Source organism: Terrapene carolina, unplaced genomic scaffold (assembly GCF_002925995.2).
Source record: "Terrapene carolina triunguis isolate 2854851 unplaced genomic scaffold, T_m_triunguis-2.0 Scaffold68, whole genome shotgun sequence".
Classification (NCBI taxonomy): Eukaryota; Metazoa; Chordata; order Testudines; family Emydidae; genus Terrapene; species Terrapene triunguis.
In genome coordinates this window covers 23,560,903-23,582,557 of record NW_020664419.1, presented here as the reverse complement: position 1 = coordinate 23,582,557, position 21,655 = coordinate 23,560,903, and the positions used below count along the sequence as shown (strand labels likewise).

The 21,655-nt window shown below is 45.9% G+C and overlaps 1 protein-coding gene across 1 annotated transcript in view; it reads left to right on the top strand.

Moving 5' to 3' along the window:
* LAMB4 (laminin subunit beta 4) overlaps positions 1 to 21,655 on the top strand; it is an 83,877-nt gene that overhangs the window by 25,919 nt on the left and 36,303 nt on the right. The window contains exons 10-19 of the mRNA XM_029910831.1: positions 1,146 to 1,334; positions 2,133 to 2,312; positions 4,419 to 4,528; positions 5,489 to 5,568; positions 6,591 to 6,741; positions 10,709 to 10,840; positions 14,985 to 15,170; positions 17,902 to 18,023; positions 18,960 to 19,080; positions 20,157 to 20,334. Coding sequence (XP_029766691.1) covers positions 1,146 to 1,334; positions 2,133 to 2,312; positions 4,419 to 4,528; positions 5,489 to 5,568; positions 6,591 to 6,741; positions 10,709 to 10,840; positions 14,985 to 15,170; positions 17,902 to 18,023; positions 18,960 to 19,080; positions 20,157 to 20,334 — 1,449 coding nt within the window. The remainder of the gene's footprint in view (positions 1 to 1,145; positions 1,335 to 2,132; positions 2,313 to 4,418; positions 4,529 to 5,488; positions 5,569 to 6,590; positions 6,742 to 10,708; positions 10,841 to 14,984; positions 15,171 to 17,901; positions 18,024 to 18,959; positions 19,081 to 20,156; positions 20,335 to 21,655) is intronic.

Sequence of the window (21,655 nt, the reverse complement as noted above, 5' to 3'; positions counted from 1 at the left end):
CCCTCGTCCTTCCTCTCCGTTCCCTCCAGGGCCGGCTCCAGGCACCAGCAAAACAAGCAGGTGCTTGGGGCGGCATTCTGGCGCCGGCCATCATAGGCGCTGACTCTGGGGCATGGGGAAAAAGTGCCCCCGCTGCCCCAGCTTGCCTCCCCAGCTCGCCTCCGCTCCGCCTCCGCCTGCTGCCCTGCGCACCCCCCGACCGCTCCGCTTCTCTCCCCTCCCTCCCAGGGTTGCCATGCGCGAAACTGCTGTTTCGTGCAGCAAGGCTGGGAGGGAGGGAGGGAGGAGAAACCGAGCGGCGGGCGCTTGGGGGAGGCAGCGGTTGTGCAGCGGAGGTGAGCTGGAGCGGGGAGCGGTTCCTCTACCCCCTGTTACTTCCTGCGCCTCCCCAGTTACTTCCTGCGCCCCCCATCCTAGCTCACCTCCGCTCCGCCTACTCCCCTGAACGTGCCGCTGCTCCGCTTCTCCCCCCTCCCTCGCCTGAGAGGGAGGGGGGAGAAGCAGAGCGGCGGCGTGCCCGGGGGAGCAGGCGGAGCGGAGGTGAGCTAGGGCGGGAGGTCATGGGGGGCCCGCAGGAAGCAATGGGGGGGGGGAATGCAGCATGCCATGGGGAGAAGGCAGGGCTGGAGATTTGGGGAAGGGGTTCAGAAGGGGTGGAGTTGGGGTGGGGCCGGGGGCAGGAGGGCACGAAAAAAAAGGGGGGGCGGCCAAAAATTTTTTTGCTTGGGGCGGCAAAAATCCTTGAGCCGGCCCTGGTTCCCTCCTATTGTTTGTCACACTCACTGGTTCCATTTTGTCTTCAATTAGGCCCCAATCCTGCAAACACTGATCCATGTACTTAGCTTTTTGCAAGTGCGTAATCCCACCGAAGTCAGTTGAACTACTAACTTGCATAGTGTAATTGTTTGCAGGATCTGGGCTATACATTGTAATCTCTCTGAGCATGGTACTATGTACAGCTCCTGGACTTGTAAATTACCTGGCATAATGGGGCCGTAGTCATGAGTGACACACTGGGGCACTACTGTAATACAAATTAAAAAATAATATTAACATTAATAATTGACTCCAGTGGGAGCACGATCAGAAGTATGAATCAAAATGTGCCGGCTCTTAAATAAACCACACTTTGTTTTCTGTTTTAGCATGTAAATGCAATGGCCATTCAGACCAATGCCATTTTGACATGGCCGTGTACATAGCTAATGATCGCATCAGTGGCGGCGTATGTGAAGACTGTCAGCACCATACCATGGGGCAACACTGTGATCAGTGCAAGCCTTTCTTTTACCGGGATCCCCGCAAAACAATTTCAGACCCTCGGGCCTGCATCCGTAAGTGCGCTGTTCTTTCCCCCCTTTACAAATGGCTAGCAATGATTGGATCAAAATAAAATATTTCCAGTTCTCTTTGTAAGCTGCTACACTCTCCAAGTGCTTTCTTCATCGATACACTTAATAATCAATATAGATGTTAAAATGTTGGCCTACCTCAGAAGCAGAAGCGTTGTATAGACCAGTTGATTAACAGCATTCTCAAGGTAATGGGGAAAAAGAACCTGCATTAATTTCAACTATGGCTCATCACTGAATTCAGCTTTGAAGTCCAGCAGGGAAGATATCTTTCTTGTAACAAATCAGCGTAAATATGAATAGCCATAAATGGCCAGACTCAGGCCAGCCCCCGCGCAGGAGCAAGAGAAGAGGCGAACACAATGAGTTCCCTAAAACCTTGCATCCTTCAAGATGGATTTACCAGAACCTTATTCAGGAGTGTATTGTTTGCTTTTTCCTAGATGCTAGGTACCTGAAAGAGGGTGGGGAATGACTAAGATGGGGCTATGACTCCTCCCTCTGCACAAAGAGAAGAGGGGAGCATTTGCATTCTTCAAGGGATGGGTAGCTCCCCCTCCAGTATGTTTTGCCTGGAAGGCCCTTGGAATAATTTTGGTTAAGATGAGGCTTTGCTTGTAGAGTGTCTAACACTCTGGGGCCCTGATCCTGACAGGAGTCTCTGGGCACTACCTGAATACAAATATGTAATTAATAATAGCAGTTATGGAACCTGCATTTTAATGAGTATTTCTAAATATCATTATTTCCACATCTGCCTTTGAATTTCTGTGTTTGTAGCCTGTGATTGTGACCCAGAAGGCACATTATACAGTGGGTTGTGTGAAAGCTGTACAGACCCTATTCTTGGAACTATTGCTGGTCGGTGCCTTTGCAAGAAAAACGTTGAGGGAATCCGTTGTGACATGTGCAGGCCGAGCTACTATGGGCTGAGTGGCAGTGATCCTCTTGGCTGCCAGCGTACGTAAACTATGATCTTTTTCTTTTTTCCTTTCAAAACTTAATTTTATGTGATAGAGGCAGATAAAAAATAAATCTGGCCCCTTTACAAGTCACATCAGGTTGTCTGCCGTCACTGCACCAGGTAATATTTCCTGGAAATTATCTGAAATGAATCCTAGAATCAGAAATGTAGGGCTGGAAGGGACCTGGAAAAGTCATCCAGTTCAGTCTCCTGCACTGTGGCAGAACCATGTAAACCTAGGCCACTCCTAACAGGTATGTGTCCAACCCAGAGGTGCCAACTCCGTGGGTGCTCCAGGGCTGGAGCACCCACGGAAAAAAAATAGTGGGTGCTCAGCAACCACTGGCAGCCCTGCTGATCAGCTCCTCCCTCTCCACCCCTCCAGTGCCTCCCATCCGCCGGTGGGTCCTGCTGATCAGCTCCTCCCTCTCCCCCCCAGCGCCTCCCGCCCATTGGTGATCTGCTGTTCAGGAGGCCCTGAGGGAGGGAAGGGGAGGAGCGGTGGTAGGAAGAGGTGGAGCAAGGGCAGAGCGTACTTGGGGAGGGGAGGAACAGGGCGGGAAGAGGGAGGGTGGGGGCGGGGTGGGGCCTGGGGTGTAGCAGGGGTCGAACAACCCCAGGGAAACCAGAAAGTTAGCGCCTCTGGTCCAACCTGTTTGTAAAAACCTCCAGTGATGGGGATTCTATAACTTCCCTTGGAAGCTTATTCCAGAGCTTGACTATCCTTACAGTTGGAAAGTTTTTTCTAATATCCAACCTAAGTCTCCCTTGCTACAGATTAAGCGCATTACTTCTTGTCCTATTTTCAATAGACATGGAGAACAATTGATCACCATCCTCTTTATAATAGCTTTAACATATTTGAAGACTGTTATCAGGTACCCCCAATAAAGGAGACCAGTCTATAAAGGAGAGTAGGACTAGAAATATACGATTTGCCAAAAACATGGTATAGAATTAGCCCCATTGTCTTTTAAATAGAAGGAATATTAAATATGTGATCTGATTCCTTTGATAAGGGGGATTTCAAACAGGTGACATTTTTATTTATATTAAACAAGTATCAGAGTAATTGGGTAATCATGAAGGAGACTAGCTTGAATCACTCATAGTGCAGGTAGGCTTCATGCAAGACTTCCCCAGCATGCCTTCCCCCAATGCACCGCCCTTCTGGCTTGCAGCACTCATGCTATCCCAGGTTCTAATGTTCTGCTGTCAGTTTGTAAGGTTGTTAGTGACACAGACAAATATTCATTGCAAGCATCTTATGTCAGATTTTGCAGAGTCATGTCCTGGGTTAGTATTTCAAAAGCGTATAGAAACTATTTACCTGGGCAGGTAAACCAGTGCCTTTTAAACAGAGGAAAAGGGGAATGTCATCAAAATCCCCCGCCGAACATTCCATTCATATTTTTAGGGTATAAAAACATGAACATGAAGTCCATATAAACCCACCTGGAACAGAAACAAAACAGACGAGGTCTGCACTACCATGTGAGAGCACTCTTTTGGGGATGATTTAGGAGGCCCTGTACATTGGGCTGGTAAAGATCAAGTAGGTGGCAAACCTGACACGCTGGGTATCAAAAGGCTGCAGACTGCATTATTCTCAAGAACTTTCAGCCAATCACTTCTTTGAACCAGTTTCAAGTGACATTGTGCATCCTTGTCCTCCTCAGGGACTGTCAAATTTTGCAAACACATTGTGCTTATCAAATAATAAATAACAATAAGGGTAATAAAGGCAGAGGTTAGGCTCAGCAATGGTGAGAATACTAAAGTGGAGCAAAGATGAAGAATGCAGCAGAAACCACTGCACAGAACTTCTTCCAAGAGTCCAACATGTTTTGCCAGAGCCATCCCTTGCATACTAGCAGAGCTTCTCCTTCCAGATGCCCACCAAAAATACCGGAGGAAAATGATCTGCCCGTCAGAAACAGCTGGTTTGCTAAGTATTAATTGGATTCCGAAGCTGGTCTTCTGCAGTTTGTTCCCCCGATAGTTGAATGCAATGGTTATTTCAAATTCACACCAAAAGTCAGAGTAGGGCTCGTTCCTGCACTGGCACTAATGGAGGTGATTATGTGTTTCTTTCCTTGCAGCCTGCACCTGCAACCCTTCTGGGAGCTTGTCTTTCTCGATGTGTGATCCAGTGACTGGAGAGTGCCTCTGCCAGCGCTTTGTCACAGGGCCACATTGTGATGAATGCCTTGTATGTAATCAGGAGGCTTTTGTTATTGCTTCATGTAGCATCCTGTTTTACACATCCTCAAAGGTCTTCGCCTTGCCCACGTCCTGCCTCCTTATGGCCTCTGCCATGGACATCCTGTTAAAGGGGAACACAACACAATTCCAAGTGGAAATGGCCCATAGGCCACAACATTTATCATAGAATTAGACAAAAAAGAGTGATAGGGCATGAGAACAAATAGTCCTTGCTACAAGGAACCCTCAGATGAGTCTCTCCACCCATTCTAATTAAAGCAACCTGGAGACGGACCTCTGTGGTGCTTCAATTGATCCAACCATGTTCTCATCCAGGTCTGGCTTGCTGGCACATAGCCGGATTCTGCTCTTACTGAAGTCATTGGCAAAACTCCCATTGTTTTCAATGGAGCAGGATTCAGATGACTAAACCAGCAGATGCTGTACCCCTATAGAGATAGTTAGATTGCCCCAAGAACATCCCCCAGCAGACTCCAGTGGGGATGGGGCAGGTGTCTACTGCCTTGTGAGTGACATCCGCAGTTTCTAACATGTCCCCACTATGACAGCCTTGAGTGACGGTGGAGATAATTCCTTGTGAGACTACCCATACTCACTGTTGTTAAAAACACTTGATGGTTTGTGCCCTTTATGTTCTGTTATGGGGGAAGCTGTCATGGCTGAAAATATAGGTGGGAACAGTTAGGGTTGGACAAGTATTGAAAAGCATTGTCTATGAATATTCACTTGAAATTTTAAATGACTGAGCTTCATCCGTGATTGGGCCTTTTTGTGAACATTTGTGCAGCCAAGTATACTGGCACCAGCTTTTGCAGAAAGAAAACGAATGATAGTCCCAATGAGAGTAGAGTTTCTTCTTAGTCAAAAAGGATTGGGGTTTTTGTTGTAATTTAAGTTGTTAAATAGTCACAGTCAAAAATCAATACATTTTCCTTTCTTATCATAGGTAGGATACTGGGGGCTTGGGAATAATTTATATGGCTGTTCTCTGTGTGGCTGTGACATTGGTGGAGCCCACAATAACTTGTAAGTCATTTAGTTCTCATTTAAAAGTATCTTTCTCCTTTTGATTGTATTGAATTAACACCAGCATATATTGCACCTTTTTGATAGGGATCTTGTGGTTAATGAAGAAACCAAGAACCGGTAGTTTAGAGACAGAGTTTCATCGTGTGTGAGCAATGTAAAATCACCCTGGTGTATAAGATTTTGTGACTTTATTAGCGAAGTTTAAATGGATTTGAGTATGACCAGGAAATGTCAGTACGTACTAGGGAACTTCTAGTGTGCAGCAGCAGGGTCCATGTGTACAGTCTGTGCGCAGCACACTGGACAGCGGTAGATTGACACCTTAGCTTGCTACGCAGTAAGTATTTATGTAGACATGCCCTTATCTTTTTCTCTGAAGCAAATTTTAAATCGTTAAAATTCAAGCTCAGTTAAATGAAAAGTACAAACCACCCCAACCTGACTCCCGATGCACAGGGCCCCCAACATTGTACAGTTTGGAACAATATTTTTGAACTTGGGTTCCTACATTCATGTTTAGGCACCTAAATAAATAGCCTGGTTTTCAAATGGAGTTCCGTTGCTTTAAAAAAATGCCGGACTTTAGGCCACTCACATTTGAAAACATTGGCCCTATACTTTGCTGTGTCAGGGTCTTCATTACTCCAGGAAAAAGGTTACTAGAGTGCATGGTCTGGTCCCATATAGCAACTCCTGCAGTATGTTTCTATGCACATGGTTAGGTAAAACCAAGCTAGTGAATACAGGACATGATGCAGTTTGTGGAATTGGTAGAGCAAGCAAGGGTGACAGACACATACCTTTCCCAAATGATTAATAAGGAAGCACTGGAATAAAATCCAGCATTACAAGCAAGAAATAGTGGTTGCTGGAAAAATATTTAAAAATTGAGTTAATTTTATAGTGAAAGGAACAATAAGAATAAAAGCAAAGGTAGAATAGCTACCCCCTGTGTATGGTGGTAACATATGTGCATTGGTGAGACTCTTACACCTCTTCTTTCCCACCTGTTCATCCAGGTGTTCATCAAGTGATGGGCAGTGTGACTGTCTTCCTAACATTGTGGGCCGTCAATGTACAGAACCAGCCCCAGGCTACTTCTTTTTACCATTGGATTATTATATCTATGAAGCAGAGCATGCAAAGCCACTTTCCGGATCTGCACCTTTGGTATGTTTCACTTTTATGTGCGGTATTCAGAGGTAATGCGTAAGGTGGTGTAAACTGGTATAAGGCAGTCTAGGTTGGTGTCAGTCGAATGCTGAGGGAAAAGGGGAGAGTGCTGTAGCGGGGAAAGCAACCAAAAGGAGGATGGAAGATGATTTCATGTAAAGTGGGTTCCTCACCCTCCCCTGTAATTTTAAATGACACTCCTCATTGTGTAAATTACACTGATTGACACTCCCTGGCCCTAGTCCTTGACTGTAACCAGGGAGCCCTTGGTGAAGTGTGGAGAGGTGCCCACAGGTGCCCTTTGTGTTCCTTCAGTCTTGAGTTGCCCAGGTACCTGGCCAGTCCCGAGTGTAAATTAGAGCATCCTGAAGGTTTATGCCAGCTGCCAAAGAGCCCGAGAGGCCATGATAGCAGCTGGATACTCTGGAGTGCTGAGGTGCCTGGCACAGGCCTTCATCTCTGGCCACAGCACTTGATTAGAAAGAACCTTTCAGTGGTTCTATCCCATCTGTGGCTTCCTGTATGTGAGGGGTGGGGGTCTTCCTCTGCTCATTAATGCCAGCTTTAGGATAGCTCCGTGACGGGTTGGGTCACAGAAACCCCCTTGGGACTGCCACCTGATATGCTGGGACTACCTCTAAGCCCATTTTCCCTGGCAGCTTGGGACCTCAGTGCTCTGCCTGGTTGTGCCAGACACACTAGCCTGCTACACACACAGACCCAGGTCTGAACCACGTCCCCCAAAAGCTGCAGGCTTAACTGAAAACAGCTTAAGAAATTCTCCTGTCTCCAACACTGAGATACCCAGTTTCCAATGCGATCAAAACCCCAAATAAATCCGTTTTACTCTGTATAAAGCTTATACAAGGTAAACTCATAAATTGTTCGCCCTCTATAACACTGATAGAGAGAAATGCACAGCTGTTTGCTCCCCCAGGAATTAATTACTTGCTCTGGGTTAATTAATAAGTAAAAAGTGATTTTATTAAATATAAAAAGTAGGATTTAAGTGGTTTCAAGTAATAACAGACAGAGCAAAGTGAATTACCAAGCAAAATAAAATAAAACACGCAAGTCTAAGCCTAATACAGTAAGAAACTAAATGCAGGTAAATTTTACCCTCAGAGATGTTTCAATAAGCTTCTTTGACAGATTAGACTTCTTCCTAGTCTGGGTCCAGCAATCACTCACACCCGTGTAGTTACTGTCCTTTGTTCCAGTTTTTTTCAGGCATCTTTTTGGGGATCTTTTTGGAGAGGCTATCTCTTGAGCCAGCTGAAGACAAAATGGAGGGGTTTTCCAGGGCTTTATATAGTCTCTCTTGTGGGTGGAAACTCCTCTCTCCCCCTGTGTAGAATTACAGCTACAAGATGGAGTTTTGGAGTCACATGGACAAGTCATATATTCATGCATGACTCATAGAGTCATAGACTTTAAGGTCAGAAGGGAACATTATGATCATCTAGTCTGACCTCCTGCACAATGCAGTCCACAGAATCTCACCCACCCACTCCTGTATCAAACTCCTAACCTGTGTCTGAGCTACTGAAGTCCTCTAATCATGGTTTAAAGACTTCAAGGTGCAGAGAATCCTCCAGCAAGTGACCCATGCCCTACGCTGCAGAGGAAGGCGAAAACCCCCCAGGGCCTCTGCCAATCTGCCCTGGAGGAAAATTCCTTCCCGACTCCAAATATAGTGATCAGCTAAACCCTGAGCATGTGGGAAAGACTCACCAGCCAGACACCCAGGAAAGAATTTTCTGTAGTTACTCAGATCCCACTCCATCTAACATCCCATCACAGGCCATTGGGCATATTTATTGCTAATAGTCAAAGATCAATTAATTGCCAAAATTAGGTTATCCCATCATACCATCCCCTCCATAAACTTATCAAGAAGCTTAGTCTTGAAGCCAGATATGTCTTTTGCCCCCACTGCTCCCCTTGGAAGGCTGTTCCAGAACTTCAGTCCTCTGATGGGTTAGAAACCTTCATCTAATTTCAAGTCTAAACTTCCTGATGGCCAGTTTATATCCATTGGTTCTTGTGTCCACGTTGGTACTGAGCTTAAATAATTCCTCTCCCTCCCTGGTATTTATTTCTCTGATATATTTATAGAGAGCAATCATATCTCCCCTCAGCCTTCTTTTGGTTAGGCTAAACAAGCCAAGCTCTTTGAGTCTCCTTTCATAAGACAGGTTTTACGTTCCTCGAATCATCCTAGTAGCCCTTCTCTGTACCTGTTCCAGTTTGAATTCATCCTTCATAAACATGGGAGACCAGAACTGCACACAGTATTCCAGATGAGGTCTCACCTTGTATAATGGTACTAACACCTCCTTATCTCTACTGGAAATACCTCACCTAATGCATCCCAAGACTGCATTAGCTTTTTTCACGGCCATATCACATTGGCGGCTCATAGTCAACCTGTGATCAACCATACTCTGAGGTCCTTCTCCTCCTCTGTTACTTCCAACTGATGCATCCCCAGTTTATAACAAAAATTCTTGTTATTAATCCCTAAATGCATGACCTTGCACTTTTCACTATTAAATTTCATCCTATTACTATTACTCCAGTTTACAAGGTCATCCAGATCTTCCTGTATGATATCCCGGTCCTTCTCTGTATTGGCAATACCTCCCAGCTTTGTGTCATCCGCAAACTTTATTAACATACTCCCACTTTTTGTGCCAAGGTCAGTAATAAAAAAAAAAAAATAAGATTGGTCCCAAAGTCGATCCCTGACTCAGTTCTCTACAGTCTGAGCCATTGCCCACATGTTAGCCCGAACGTTCCCAGGAAAGCTCAGATGTGGATTGGTGTCTATCAAGGTCCATTGTTAGCCAAGTACTCCCAGTTACTTAAATAACCCCTTCACACTATGTTGACCAAATCTGCCTTAGGTGCTTTCTACAGCAAACACTTTAAATACAATGCTCATATGAGCCAATGCTCATAAGGTCAAATGTAAAAATGATACATGCATACAAATAGGATGAATATATTCAGTAGAACATAACCTTTGCAAAGTTATGTTACATGGCATATCTAGCATAAAACATATTCCAGTTATGTCATATTTACACTCATAAGCATATTTCTATAAGCATTATGAGGTGCAACGTCACAAGCTCTAATAGACTTGTTTAGACTCGCTTACACCACTGCATACACTGACTCTGAACTTAGTCCAGATTCTTCAAAAGTTCACATAACTGAGCCAGTCCATATGTCTTTTATTGATTTAAAATAGTTTCTTAATATAGACATTGCTGTTGTGCATCCATAATGCAAGCTTTGGTTCTACTGGAATGTGTTCTCTTCTTCTGCCAAGATTTCTACAAATGTTTCTTCTCTATGTGTCCTTGAGAAGCCACAAGCAGGGCTTTAAATAAAAAAAATATTTATTTGCTTGGCATATCTGAAAATAATCAGATATAATCACAAGCAGTAATCAACCTATGTTCCAGTAATGAAATAGAAAACAGATTTCTGGGACAGAGTGTGGAATGCCAATTTTTATGTGGCAATAAAAGCTAGTTGGAACGGTGGTTATGTCTTCACTGCAGATAAAAGTGTGTTCTTAACTCAAGTTAGCTAACTAGGGTTACACAGCAGTGACGACATGGCAACTCTGCTTTTAACTCATGTTAGCAACTCAAGGGGGACTCTGGGGTTGAACTTGAGCTGCTAACCGAAGTTAAAAGTTGAGGTGCTGTGTCTTCACAGCTGTTTCAACCCAAGTTAGCTAATTCAAGGTTTTTTTTGCAGTGAAGACATATGCATTGCGAAAAAGAGATATTTTCAATGCTTATTGGGCCACATTCTTGGAGCTGCACCCATTTACTCCAAGAGAGACTATAGCCTATTGTTTGGATTTTCATTTTTACATAGCCATATATGCTTAACGATTGTTCAAACTGCGCTGTCACATAAATCATCGATTTTTCCTTTTCAGGTTAAACCAACAGCTTTACCAAGGTGTGATGTATATTTTCAGCAGCAAGGATATGATTTCACCATTGAAAATGGAAATATTGTATTAAACAGGAGCAAGAAACGAAGCATAAGAAAACCGGGGTTGGAACAGGTAAACTGATACTACAGTAATCGTTCAACAAAGAATTGCAACAAATGCTGCTAATGTTTAATATTGCAACAAGAGTTTTGGTTTAGGGAATGGGTTAAACCATTGGTGACTATGAAATTGGAATTTACAGGCTTGTGTATCAGAATCCTTATGCAAATGGGATACAATAATTCAGTTGTTCATATACAATTGGGCTGGATATTTTATAATCCTCTCTCTCTCTCTCACTCACACACACACACACACACACGCACAGAGGCTTATTTTGCCATGTTTAGTGGGCAAGCTGTAGGCTTAAATTCAGAGATTTATTTAGAAAGAAAAATGTAGCCTAGTAGGGGGCTCATTTTCAACTTCTGAGACTTACATGGATACTTGCATCATACCTATTAGCGTCATTGCAATTTAAGCCATTGTCAGCTTTCCAATTATAAACATCTGCAGTCATGGATTATAGACTGCCCAAAAAAATGTGTCTGTGAGTAAACAGCCTGAAATGTCTATTAACCCTATTTTAATATAGATTATAGTTATATCTAGAAAACAGAGGGAGAAAGAGATGGAGAGAGAGATGACACCTTTATTCACATAAAATTACATTAAAAGTATTTTAAAATGTTATAAAATTGCAATATATAAGCAAAAAGGCATGAATGAAATAAAGCAAAACACATTAAACATTAAGTGAAGATTAAATATTGATCACTAAAGCATCATCATTAAGGCTAAGATTTTGTCATGGATATTTTTAGTAAAAGTCACGGACAGGTCACAGGCAAAAAAAAAAAAAAAAATTCACGGAAGCCGTCACCTGTCTGTGACTTTTATAAAAAATATACCTGACAAAATGGGGATCTGCAGGTCCCCACATTGCCTGAAGCTGGGCAGCTGCGCAGGGACTGGGAGCTGCCTGCAGCAGCTGGAGGCTACAGGTACCCCTGCTGCCTGCAGCTTTGGGGGTCCCCCCGCTGCCTGTGGGGGCCGGGAGCTGTGGGGTGCCCCCACCTCCCATGTTGGACGGGAGCTGCGGAGTACCCCCGGCGGCAGCAGGCCAGGAGCTGCAGGGGTTTCCCTGCCACAACTGGGAGCTGCAGAATTCTCTGGCCGAGGGCTCAGATTTCTCCGCCACCCATGGTGGCTGGGGACTTGGGGGGGTCTCTGCCAGGGGCTCAGGGATTCCCCCGCTGCCCGCAGGGGCCGGGGGCTGAGTGGTTGCCCTGCCAGCAGCCAGGGATTTCTGCCAGCTGGGGCTTGGGGGTTCCCCCACTGTCTGCGGCGGCCGGGGGCTTGGGGGTTCCCCTACCACCCAGGGCAGCCGGGGGGTTGGGGATTCCCCCACCACCCATGGCAGCTGGGAGCTCCAGGGGCCACCAGAGGCTCCAGGGGTACCCCGCAGCTCCCTGTTCCCACTGGAAGTGGGGGAACCTGCAGCTCCTGATTACCCTGCAGGCTGACGTCACGGAGGTCACTGGAAGTCTCGGATTCTGTGACTTCCGCAACCTCCGTGACTAAATCATAGCCTTAATTATCATCACCAGGTTCAAAATATTGTTAACACACCAAGTCAGCCAGAAAGCGTCCAAGTTGCAAGTCAATGTATAAAACGTGTAATCAATCCAGAGCTGGGCGTTCAGCCAAGAATACTTTCTAAGAGTGGGGTGAGAGGACCTCCAAACATCTACTAATCCAAAGGTCTGCAGGAGACTGTTCCCTGTCTGACTGAGGGTCTGGCTCCTCATGGTTCCTGTCTAAAACATAATCTACAGTGCAATTGAAATCCGTTTCTAGCACAATAGTAGTATCTGGGTCACAGCCAAGCATGGAATAGGCAAGTGTCTACAGAAAGGAGACACGATCTCGCCCCAGAATAGGGTCATACACAGTAAAAAGATTAAAAACAATAGTGCCAATATGTGTATCCACCTGGAGAAGCCGCCCCTGCATAGTCTCCTTCACAGAGCGGATCTGTGCCCCAGCATCCTGGGAAAAGAGAACAGCTACCTCAGCAGTGACATTGGAACCATGGCTCAAGAAAGTTTCACTTTTCCATTCCTTCAAACAGTTCCCCTCCTTATAAGGGTCTGAGTGCATCTTTTGCAAAAGGACAACATCGGCACATTTTTCTCTGAGAAATTCGAAGAGTTGTGCCCTTTTATGACCATCCCGGCACCCATTACTATTTAGAGAGCCAAAATTGAGCAGCACCATAGCGACTAGTAGAGAGCCAACAGCAGAGAGAAACAATGGAAAGTGGAAGTACTTTGAACAAAATAAGCCATGGAGAGGCCTGTATATCTTGAACAACCCCTGCATGCTTCCTCACTTTACTCAACAACTTTTTGAGACGGAAATGTTTCCTGCAATCAACCAAGGTATCTCTCAAGACAAAGGCGGCAGAGTGAACAAAGCACTGCAGATCAGGAATATAGGCCTCAACCTCAACTCACTGCTTCCCTTTAGGTCTATCCAAAAAGTCACTAATCTCCTTCTCACTGTACCACCCTTCCTATGTAGCTGACTGACTGGGACATCAGGAACCAGTGAGAAGTCAGAGAGATCATCATTGTCCTCTTCATCTCCCTCAGACTCAACCAGCTCAGAAGAACATTGAGCCACCGCTGGAACATTCATATCATTCATGCAGGAGGGAGATTCAGTGGGAGTAGCTGGCATATCTATTGCCCCAAGAGTGGTAGGCAGTTCAGCCTTAGGCTGGGACCCATAAGTGCAACCATGCAGGAGTGGGGGCTTGAGGACTCACCATGCCAAGGGAAGACAGTACCTCACTGAGAGCTTCAAGCATGGCGCTACCTCCCAGTGCAAGGCTATCCTCCTTCTCAGGGCACACAGCTCCATCTCCAGCCACTGCCAGCAGCTCAGGGGCTTCCAAAGTCTTAGACCTTTTGGAAATAATTCTCCATAAATCCATCTGATTGGTCTGTTCTTCACCCCCATCTCTAGAGCATGTCTCTGCTTCCTCTGCAGGGAATTGCTCCTCCAGGACTCACTTCTGTCCTTGCACAAATGATGGGGTCACAACAGAGATGTGCTTGGGTGGGGGGTGCTCCTCCCTGTACAATGGCAGACCACTTACAGTGAGGGGGGAATAGAGTCTGGTAGTGCAGATGCAGGCTCTGTTTCCTGCTGGTCCCTTGATGTCCCAGCCCCCTGCCCATTATCCTGGGGTTCCACATTCTCTCCAGGGGATCCCATATCCAGTACTGCATGGGCAGGAACCCCTCAAATGACCAGGGTCACCAGACTAGAAACATTTCATGTTTTCAGAGGTAGCAAATATTGTATAATCTATGTGGTGCATTAAAACTAGGTTCGAGGGCTGTTGCAGATTATTTAGAACCGTGTAAAACTGGTGGCAGAATGACACACCATGCCCCACATCTACTTTCTTGCAGCGTAACAGAATCATCCTAACAGCAGAAACTATCTTCCCATAGTGGGAGAGAGCAGATACCAATGTCTCATTGTGAAGGAAGGGGGACATTGGAAAAAACTACTTTATTAGCAGGAGTAAACAAGGGAAATACTTGAACAAAAGACTCCTTGACCCAGAGTCCTGACTGTACTAAATGATTCACAAACTGCTCCTGGGCCAGGGAAGTCACTATAGATTTGCTTATTCAAGAGGCAGATTTTATATTAGCACAGCCAATAACCTTACCAACGCTCAGCAACACATCCTCTGCAGTGCAGGAGACAGCAGGCACACCCTGAACCCCACGCTTGCAGGTCAAACCACTAAACCCATCTGAAGTGAACCCCATGGAGAAAACCACCAACTCACCCCAAGGAAAAAAGGGGGGGACCAACAATACCCCTGAAACAAAGAAACCGAAAGTAACCAAACCAAACCAAACCGACTAACAGAAACCCAGCTAGAGCACAAAGTACATAACAGACACAGTCTCACTTCCAGAAGCTCCCACAATCCCCAGACAAAGAGCAAGAGAGGTTTTCTAGGTGTGACTATAACTTTAATTTATATATATGAGTTTTTTTAGAGGACCAGATCTTCAGCGTGTTTACAAAATGATGCTGACTAGTTGCAGAAACTAGGAATCTGCGCAGCAGAAGCACCTATCTTTTTCCTGTATTTGTTATTCACAATGTCACTATCTCCTTGCAGGGCTGGGTTCAATTTGGGAGGAACTCTGCTCTGGATATTGTTTTCAGGGAGCCCACCCCTGGCAAACCTGTCACATGGACAGGTCCTGGCTTTGCCCGTGTCCTGAATGGCGCTGGATTAAGATTTACTATCAGCAACATTCCCTTTGCAATGGACTTTGATATCGCTCTTCGTTATGAACCTGAGGTATTTGAATTCAGACTTTTAATTCACCATTTAAATACTTTCCTAAGAGATGCTGTTCTAGGGCAATAATATGACAAATGAAGAACAAGAGCTTTGGACTGACACATCTGTTTTCAAATGGGGCTGATTTCTACAAAACTATCAGCCTTATCCTATCATATTTGTGTCCCATAAATAGAATATATAGGGCCAAAAACCTGCCATGTGCTTCGCAGTGGCCTGTAGGGGGGAAGTAATTATGCATCAACGGGCTCTGATAACCAACCTAGCGCTAGGACAAGGGTCCGGCTACCAGACCCACTCGTGCGCCACAGCTAGTTAGTGCATATGCTGCCACAGGCAGCACATGCTAGCTAGGAGCACACACTGTCCTTCTGAGAGGGCAGCGATGGGTTCTCCCCCCACACACGTGTGTTCCCTGGAGGAGAGAGGATGGGGAGGGAAAGAGGCCAAGGATGAGAGCAGGGTGGCGGTGAGAGGGGGCAGTGAAGGAGAGAGGAGGGGTGTGGGGAGTATGTGGGGTGGATGGGGATGCAGTGGGAGGCAGAAGGCTACAGGTGCAGGAGGATGTAGGGGTCACAGGGGTGTATAGGGACATAATGGGAGTGCAGCAGTGTATGGAGGTGAATAGGGTGCAGGGCTGTAGGGGGTGAGGGACATAGGGGGTAGCGGCTCTGGGAGGTAGAAAGGATGGGTGGGAGAGTGCTGTAAGGTATACAGGGCTGGGATGGGGAGGGATACAGTGAGGGATATGGGGGTGCAGGGAGTTGGGGAGGGATACAGTGAGGGGTATAGGGATGCGGGGGGGTTGGGATGGGGAGGGACGCAGTGATGGGGGTGCAGGGCTTGGGGGGGAGGAGTTGCCCAGAGTTCAGGGCTGCTAGGGCCAGTGGCGGACTCAGGAGGACTGTCCCAGGCCGGGGTGGTGGTGCTGCTGGGGTGAAGGCGGTGCTGCCGGGCCGAGCCTGCCCCTGACTCCCTGAGCCTGCCGGGATGGGCTGGGCACTGGGTTTGTCTCGTTCTCCTGCCATCTCCTCCAGCAGCCCCATTCCCAGCGCTCGGAGATGGGGATAAATATCTTAAACTCCTGGGTGCCGGCGATGGGGCGACAGACCGTGGTTCACCACAGGGCATGCACCACAGCTCGAGCCCAGCCACAGGAGTATGAGAAGAGGGCTGGCAGCAGTGGGAGAGGCGTGCGCCACAACCCCTCAACAACCGCCTGCTGAGTGCTCGCGAGTTGCGCTAGTTCGTCCCCTGCCCTGACGTAGCCAATGGGAGCTGTGCCTGTGGGCGGAGGGCAGGGCAGCATGCGGGCCCCCTTGGCCACCCCTAAGCCTAGGAGCCGGACATGCCAACTGCTTCCTGGGAGCTGCACGGTGCGGAGACTAGCAGGGAGCCTGACAGCCCCGCTGCGCAGTGCTGCCAACCGGACAGTCAACGGCCTGGTCAGCGGTGCTGACTGGAACCATCAGGATCCCTTTTCGACTGGGTGTTCCGGTTGAAAACCGGACACCTGGTCACCCTAGTGGAAGGGCAGGGGGCGGGGCTGGGGGCGAGAGAGCTGCGCCGGAGGAGCTGCCGCCCCACGTTCTGCTCCTTTCCCCGCTGCGGTTCTGAAGTCTCGGGCGCAGCAGGAGGAGGACTGAGCCTTCCCCCCCCCCAGGTAACATGGGATGGATCATGGGGAGGGAACAGGGAGAGCATGGGGGCCCTGGGCTGGGGGCAGGGCAGGGAAGAGTCACATGGACGGTCACGTGGGGAGGCCACATGCCCCCTTTAGCTGGTGCCCCTCCCCCTGTACCGGTAAGAAATTGATTCTACTTGCATCACTGACCCCACATGATCCCCCCCGCACCACATACCATTGTCATTCATAAAACAAAACAGAACCAGAACTGGGGAGTATTTTCTGGGCAGACCTCACCCTCCAGAATTCCTGATCTGTGTCCCCTGATTTGACTTTGTCTTGTGCCCACATGTCTGACACATGAAAAATGCATAATCATTTTAGATGTGATTAAACCATTGGCAATTATTCCTATAAACCACATGTGAGTTGCTCATCTGTACATGGCCCACCTGAACATCCTTTTTTCCTTCACTTCTCAGATATTTACAGTAACAACACCATTCAGGTTATCATTTATGACTGTTATACTTTAAACAGTTTACTAATCTACATAGAGAGCCACTCCTGTCATTCTGAGTCAGGCAAAACTCCCATTGATTTAGAGTGCAAGAATCGGCTCTGGATGAGTCTGTGATTTTGTATTGTGCTGCTATGATATACATTTTCACAGGTAAAGATTTGGACAATTCATTTAGAATTTTAAGAATCTCATTACAAAGTTATCTCAGTTCATTTTTACTTACTAGCAATTTGAGCAAAGTTATGTGCTGAACTCTGTATTAGAACCTCTTGGGACATATTGGGCACAGCTCCACTGACTTTATTGGAACTATACCCATTTACACAGCTCAAGAGCTGACCCTCCATTTCTAACTTCTTTGGATTACACTAACCATTGTTTTTCTCTTGCACTTTTCAGTAAAGAACATTCTAAAAAATATCATGTAATGAACAAAAGGGAATGCGGTGGTTATTACTGCAATATGTTATCATTTAGCTTGGCTCTCAGTAACATTGGCAGGTTGATGTGCATGTGAGAAAAAGCAAATTTTTCAGGTATTTTTGAAAACGATCACAACTTTCTTCCCAAATGTATAGTCTTTAGAAGACTGGATAGGAAGTATTGCGGTCAACCCCTCTGGCGCTTTGACAAGTGATCGCTGCAGAAACAAGGCACTTCTGCAAGAGCCACACGCATTGGCTTTGCCAGCTACAAAGAGGTGAGGATGTTACCTTCTTTACAACTCTAAATATTCAGTGTTCAAATGCTCTTCTCGAAGGCGTTTTGTAGCAAAGGGATAGATGCATGAGAATATGAATGGAATGTACTCAGAATTAGAACAGGGCATGTGGCCTTTCTCACTGCTGCTACACCAAAGTACCGGGCAGCTGTAGGATGCAATCTGAGGGCCTGATGCACCAGTCCTGACTCAGGCAAAACTCCACATAAGTCAAAGGTTTGCCTGAGTAAGGAATGCAGGCCCAGCTCCTGACAGTGACCCTTTTGGCAACGGGACCAATAACTCAGACACAGTGTTGGGCATTAGAACCTACCTCATTAAAGAGATGAAATATTTGGCCAAGAGACCCCAAGGATGTCCCTGGCTTCTCCTATTTTCAGAACTGCCTTAAGGTTTTTAACTTGCACTTCCATAGCTAACAGAAGGAAACAACTTCAGTTTAATGTCTCAGCCAAAGAATGGTAGGAAGTGCACAAATGTGAATAACGAGTTACACAAATATCCTCAGAATGACCAGGTGAACATTGCTCCTGGCAGATCCAGGACTGGGATACCAGCAAGAAATAGAATGTTTTTAAAAGTTCATCATCTTAAAAATCACTCTACAGTGAATCATTACAGTGACTGAATGGTTGTCACTTATTTTGATGAAATTAAGCCACCCAACCGATTATTATTTATTATTTGTATTATTGTCCTAGATAGGAGCCCCAGTCAATTGCACACTCCTCCATCTCAAACTCCCACACAGGATCTAGTCTCTCCTGACCATGTGTATGTAATAAGGCATGTGAACACAGAAGACTTATCAAATCTTTGTTTACATCCTTTAAATATTTTCTTAGGCAAATACTTTATACCTATTAACTCTCTGATAAAGGAACATTGACTCCTGTATTTATTCCTTCTAAACAGAATTGCACTTCTGCATACTCCTATCTGCTTAGACCCAGGAGTAGAGTATTTTGTAGATGTTTATTTATCACAGCCTTCTGCCTCTGATCCAAAGACTATATCATACATCTTGATTGATTCAGTAAGTAATCCTGTTACATACTTCCTTTTAATAATATTTATACCTGTTTCATACTCCTTGACAGAGGCATATTCAAAATATTTTGTGAACAGCCTTTAGAACTCTTATTTTAACCATTTAAAATCAAATTTTATCAAAAAAATCAGAAAAGCTTGCTTGTGGTTACACTAATTTGTATTGGGTGTACATATTTTCATGTTCAAATACAGATTTGTATTTGTGTACTAATTTCTGTGTCTGAATATTATAACTGTATGTCCAGTCACAGTAATTGCACATGCTACTAGCCAGTTGGTTGTATAATTGATCATTTGTTCGTTTACTGATGAAGTGCAATCATTAGTAGGGTAAATGCACACAGGTCTTTGTGCACAGCTTTTCTAAAAAATCTAAGCTAATATGTGTGATCCTCATGGAAAATTTTGGATATGCGTAGAGATGAATCCTGGAGTTTGGATCTAAATTTAGATCTGATTTTTCCCAGAAGTGTTCATATTTTGAGTTTTGGAATGGTTCATTGCAGAGCTGGGAGTCACACTTGAAATTTATATCCAAACTTTTCCCAAGTTTCAAGGACGTTTGGAGGTGGGTATTTGGTTTGTGCTCATTTCCAGATAAAATTTTAAAATACTTTAACATCAGTTTCTCTGGTAATCTTCGTAAAACTGAGTTTGATGGGTGAGGGAAGGGGGGAGAATGACCAAGTTTGGACTTCAATTCTTCAAACTACTTTTCTCTCTCTCAAGAATGCATGTACAAATGTTGACCAAATTCTGCCTCTAGATTCACAAATGCAGATACAGTTGACTTCAGCAGCAGTTCTGTACAAACATCATTCTGAGGACATACCATAATTTGGTTTTCTATATACATAATGCAGACTCATTTATCTCAAAATCTAGGGCAACACCCAAAACTTTAGAATAAATGTAGATTTGGGTGATGGAACAGTAAAATGGAAGGTCTAGCAATGGCTGAGCTCAGGGTTTCCAACCATGAAGTGCAGAGTTGAAGTAGCAGAGTTTGGTAAACTATAATTTTCTGAACGCCCTTTCCTTTCTTTGTCAACTCCAAAGCTTGGACTTATTCCCAGAATCAGTTCAGTGGAGAACCTGTGCAGTCAAAAAGATCTAGATGAGTACCAGCAGTATCACTGTGTCGAAATTGCTTCAGAAGTTGGATCTCATATTCTACCTGAAGTGTGTGCAAGGCTCATAGTGAGCATGTCTGCTCGTATTCACAATGGAGCAGTTCGTAAGTATCTGTACTAACAGCATGGTATAGACACTTCCACTGATGGTTGACTTTACATCAGTGATTCTCAAACTTTTGTATTGGTGACCCCTTTCACACAGCAAGGCTCTGAGTGTGACACACCTTATAAATTAAAAACACATTTTTTTTTATATTTAACACCATTATAAATGCTGCAGGCAAAGTGTGGTTTGAGGGTGGAGGCTGACAGCTCGCGACCCTCCATGTAATAACCTCACGACCCCTTGTGGGGTCATGACACCTAGTTTGAGAACCCCTGTTTTACATGCTCTCAGTAGAATATTATTATAGGCGTGCTCTATATCTACGTAGATATAAATAGTTAATAAATACAGTGCCAGTAGATGGCACTCCAGAGCATGTTGCATAGTTTCCTGCATTTTGTAGGACTAATAAAACTTGTTGTGCACTGCAAATGGCTTCCTCTAGCAGCTGTTTGCATCAGCACTGAACAAATATGATGGTCTTTCTCTTACAGCACAAAAACATTAAAAATGACAATACTTGTGGTATCTTTAAAGATCACTGTAACCACCCTATTCTGACATGATTCTCAGTATAAAATATGAACTCTTTGGCCTATTTAATGACCTAAATTGGGAGAGATTTGGGGACTCTTAGTTCCTGAGGCAGTGAGGCTTGGTGACCTTAGCAGCCCCATGTAAACAAGTTCTTTGAATGGAATGGCCTTAGTAACAACTATCTGGTGGTTGCCTGTGGGCAAAGGAATACCCTAGGAAAAGGTAAAGTAACTAGTGGCTATAGGCAGGGACTTTAGGGGCTGCAGCCCAGGGCCTTGGGCTAGGGGGGCCCCGGCGCAGCAGGGCTCAGGCAGGCTGCCTGCATGCTGTGGCCCCATGCCGCTCCCAGAGACGGCCGGCTGCTGGCACATCTCTGCGGCTCCTGGCGGCAAGTGGGGAGAAGTGGCTCCACACACTGCCCCCACCCCCAGTACTGTCCCCGCAGCTCCCATTGGCCAGGAACCGGCTAATGGGAGCTGCAGAGGCAGTGCCTGCGGGTGCTGGCAACACATAGAGACACGCTGTCCCCCTCCCCTCAGGGGCGCGCAGAGACGTGCCAGCAGCTGGTCGCTTCCGGGAGCGGCCTGGGCCTATGGCAGGCAGGCAGCCTGCCTGAGCCCTGCTGCACCTCTGGCCGGAAGCCACCTGTGGTAAGCGTTTCCTGGCCGGAGCCTGCACCATGCACCCTCCTGCACCTCAACCCCCTGCCCCAGGTCAGAATCCCCTCCTGCACCAAACTCCCTCCCAGAGCCCACACCCCTCACCCTCTCCTGCACCCC